A 3,975-nucleotide genomic window follows, 5' to 3' on the forward strand; every position below is an offset into this window, starting at 1 on the left:
ACAAAATAGGGATAAAGCACACGTCGGTTTGGGTCGACCGATTGACGTTGCTATAATAGCTGAGAAGCCTGAGAATGACGGCATATTGTATAGACTGTAGATGAAATGTTCTTCAGAATTTATGACTTTCATATGTTGACCGAAAAAATGCGTTGCGCGTGTATGAAGTCAATGTCGTGGTCGTCGATTAGGCGGCCGTACTACTGAATCCATGCCTAGGAATGCGTTCATGTTCATTGGCTGCCTTGCGTTGAGCTCATCACCTTGCAATTGATCATGTTGATTAGGTGGACACTAGGGTCATCACCTTGCTATGATCATGTTGATCATATATGGTGACTGACAGTGTTCATACTCGGAGCCTTACTTCAGAGCGAGGGTTGTGTGGGTGGCGATGTTGAAGGGCTTGTCGTTTTGGTGCACCCACAATGTGTCGAGTAAATAGGTGATTTTTTAATTATATTAATCCACAAGTAAATCAATAACATGATATGAACTGTGCTAAGCATATACTGATAATTGATCATAGCATCGCGTACTAGATAGATAATAGATATATCTACGGAAACCATCAGTACGCCTAAGACAATACTAAATAGGAGCGGGATAACGAGTTATGCCCTTTGATCGACCAGTTGGCCGTAACAGCAGCAGTAATGGCGGCAGCATCCTCGGCCGCCTTCTTGTCAGCTTCGGCCTTCTCGCGGGCGAGACGGTTGACGTCGGTTGGTGAGACATTGCGATGACGAAGGCAATGCGGATGTAGATGAAGCAGACGGACGGAGACCAGCAGTCGCGTAGTCGCTCCCCAAAAACTTAATCCCCCTTTTCCGTACAGGATCCAAAGAGGTGGGTTTCAGAGGCTTGCTCTGCCATCAACCGTGTACACGGTGAACAGGACGGAGTCGTTGGTGGCAGCAGCAGCAAAAGGAACGAGCGCGTGGAGGCAGAGGTGATCTGATCTCATGACGGCTAGGGTTGGCAGGAGCCTCACTTATATAGGCGCAACCGGGTGGAGAAACGTGGGCTGAACCCACGTCTGAGTCGGTAACAGCCCATGATCCGACTGTAAAACGTAATGTTTGGGAAGTGCTCGACACCCTAAACGGGGTGTGGCTATCTCATTATATAAGGGTACCCAAGGGTAGAATACAATGTATAATATATGTATACAGGGCTACGTATATACAGTCTAACACCCTCCCTTAATCTTAACTATGGCGTGAAGGACAAAGCAAGTTAAGATTGCGCCTACCGTCTACAAACTGTGGTTATGGAAGAGGCTTCGTGAAGATATCAGCAAGTTGATCCTTTAATGAGATAAACTTGATAGAAAGTAGCTTCTGTGCAGTTCGGTGAAGTTTCTTTAAGATCCTCTTTAGCAACATGGGGAGCAGAAAGTCAATGTGTAATGAATGCAGGTAAGCAAACCAAGAAGATACATCACACTGCCAAAGATACTTCCTCCGTTCCTAAATATAAGTCTTTTTAGAGGTTCCACTAGTGGACTACATACGGATGTATATAGACATATTTTAAATTATAGATTCACTCATTTTACTCCGCATGTAGGCTTGTAGTGAAATCTTTTAAAAGACTTATATTTAGGAACGGAGGGAGTACATGTGATCGGATCCCAGTTCATTAGGTTTTAGGTCCTCGTGTTCACTAGATTTCAAGTCCTTATGCTTGTATTATTTTTAAAGTTATTTCAGATTTTTTCGACGAAACATATTTAGTGGAAGAAGACTTTTCGTCAACGACGACTTTAGAAATCTTAAGATGATATGTCGGTTCGGTCCGTTAAAGCTGCTTATAAGGTAGAATATGCGTGCGTACGATTTTAGGGATGCCGTTTGTACGTGCGCGGTGTTAAAAAAAATCTCATTACCAACGTGACGAGTAAAAACGAAAAATACATAATATCATCTCAAACGCACAGTCTTTCAAGGAGAAGAATCTCCCACCTTTCTGTCATCTTCATGTCAAATCGGATGCAATATGACTACCTCGACTTGACACTGCGAAGGAAGGCAATACTTTTCTGCCTCCTCCGACGCCCCCAACTCTCACTCCCACCCTCCAGTCCTCTGCTCTGAGCTGAGACCACAAGCGCGGTTGTATCGAGCAAGCTGCGTCGGGAGAGATCGACCAGGTTCTTGGGCATGTCGTCCAGCTCATCCGCCTCCGCCATCGTCGCCGACAAGGTAAGCGGGCACCACCTACTCAAGATCGATGGCTATTTAGGCATGATGGGCCCGCCCAGCGGAGAGAGCGTGACGTCTTGCCCCTTCGCCGTCGGAGGCCATCTCTGGCGAATCAGTTGCTATCCCAGCGGCTCTCACGAGTGGTACCGTAGCTACATATCCCTAGAGCTCGTCCTCGCCGAGGAAGTAGAGACTGGAGTGAGGGCAGTCGTCCAGTTTGCTCTCATGCCGCAAGAGCAGGCGACCTTCTTCCGCAAGAACAAGCCAAGAATTGTCAGATCAGGTGAACACAAGTTCGCCAGCCATGGTTCTTGGCGATGTCCAATGTTCGTCGATAAGACGACATTGACGAAATCCAAGTACCTCAAGGACGAGTCCTTCACAATCAGGTGCGACATCCTCGTCTTCAAGAAGTCCCGCGCCCAAGAGGGGGCGGCCGAGCCCGAGACCGCCGCCCCGAGGTCCGTCTCCGTGCTGCCGTCCGACCTCAACCGCCACCTCGGCGGCCTCCTCGAGACCGGGAAGGGCGCCGACGTGGTGTTCGAGGTCGCAGGCCACAACTTCGCCGCGCACCGCTGGCTGCTCGCCGCCCGGTCGCCGGTCTTCAATGCGGAGTTCTTTGGGGCAATGAAGGGGAGCGACGTCGCCCCCGGAGCGGTCCGCATCGGCGACATGGAGGCGCCGGTGTTCAAGGCCTTCCTCAGCTTCATGTACACCGATTCGATGCCGGAGATGGCGAAGAAGGAGGAAGACGCCATGTACCAGCATCTCCTGGTGGCCGCGGACAGGTATAACATGGAGAGGCTCAAGTTGATTTGCCAAGACAAGCTGTGCAGGTGCAGGAGAATCGATGGGAGCAGCGTGGCCAACGTGCTGGCATTGGCCGAGCTTCACCACTGCAGCGATCTCAAGGACGCGTGCTTGGAATTTCTCAGCATTCCTGCAAATCTGAGGGAGGCCATGGCCAATGACGGCTTCGAGCATCTTAGCGCAAGCTGCCCGTCTGTTGTCAAGGAGTTGATTGCCATGTGCAGCTCCGCACCTTAGCTTAGTATCCAGTGAGACTGGAGGGGGTGCCTCAAGTCACTTCTTAGTTGCGCTAGTGAGTGTTGGATGCTGGTTGCTGTTGTTCGATCCTTTAATTTGCTGCTCATATGGGAATTTTTGTTTAAAAATACCACTAGCCGAATGCTATTGTTAAAAAAACCACATGTGGTATGAAATGCCAGAAGAGACCCCCACCTCTCGTGGCGGCAGGCGCGCCAAGTGACGCGTGGCACCTGCCGCCACGGGCCGAGACGGCTGGGACCTGCGGCCACTAGGCGAGGCGGTCGGCAGCGCAGATGCGACCTGCCGCCATCCCTCTAGACGGCCGGTCAGGACGCTTTCTTTTCTGCAGCACGAGCCCCAGCATCGATCAGCACAAACTCTAGCGAAGCTAGCTGTAGCGACAAGTACCCTTACCTGTAGACGCATACGAACATACAGCAAGGAAGAAGCTTGTCCCGTTCTGAACTGCATGGCCTGCAATCTTTCTGCATGCATGATATTATGATGGATTGGTCATGCGCTTGCACACACCGACACTGGCCGGCCGCCTCGAGGGATGGCGGCAGGTCGCACCTGTGCAGCCGGCCGCCTCGTCTAGTGGCGGCAGGTCCCAGCCGCCTCCGTCCATGACGACAGGTGTCACGCGTTACCTGGCGCGCTTGCCGTCACGAGAGGTGATGGTTTTTTCTGGTATTTCATATCACATGTGGTCTGTTTT

General features: G+C 50.8%; 1 protein-coding gene across 1 annotated transcript; it reads left to right on the forward strand.

The window, feature by feature from the left end:
* The first annotated feature begins 2,004 nt into the window (after window positions 1-2,004).
* LOC123410732 (BTB/POZ and MATH domain-containing protein 1-like) lies at window positions 2,005-3,382 on the forward strand. Its single transcript, XM_045103670.1, has one exon. The coding sequence runs from the start codon at window positions 2,166-2,168 to the stop codon at window positions 3,252-3,254; it is 1,089 nt and encodes a 362-aa protein (XP_044959605.1). The 5' UTR covers window positions 2,005-2,165; the 3' UTR covers window positions 3,255-3,382.
* Window positions 3,383-3,975: the final 593 nt, after the last annotated feature.

This window comes from Hordeum vulgare, chromosome 7H, assembly GCF_904849725.1.
Source record: "Hordeum vulgare subsp. vulgare chromosome 7H, MorexV3_pseudomolecules_assembly, whole genome shotgun sequence".
NCBI classification, from domain to species: domain Eukaryota; kingdom Viridiplantae; phylum Streptophyta; class Magnoliopsida; order Poales; family Poaceae; genus Hordeum; species Hordeum vulgare.

What these genes read in the sequence shown, in the direction of transcription:
- LOC123410732 (XM_045103670.1), top strand. Translation starts at nt 2,166, where the DNA reads ATGTCGTCCAGCTCATCCGCCTCCGCCATCGTCGCCGACAAGGTAAGC.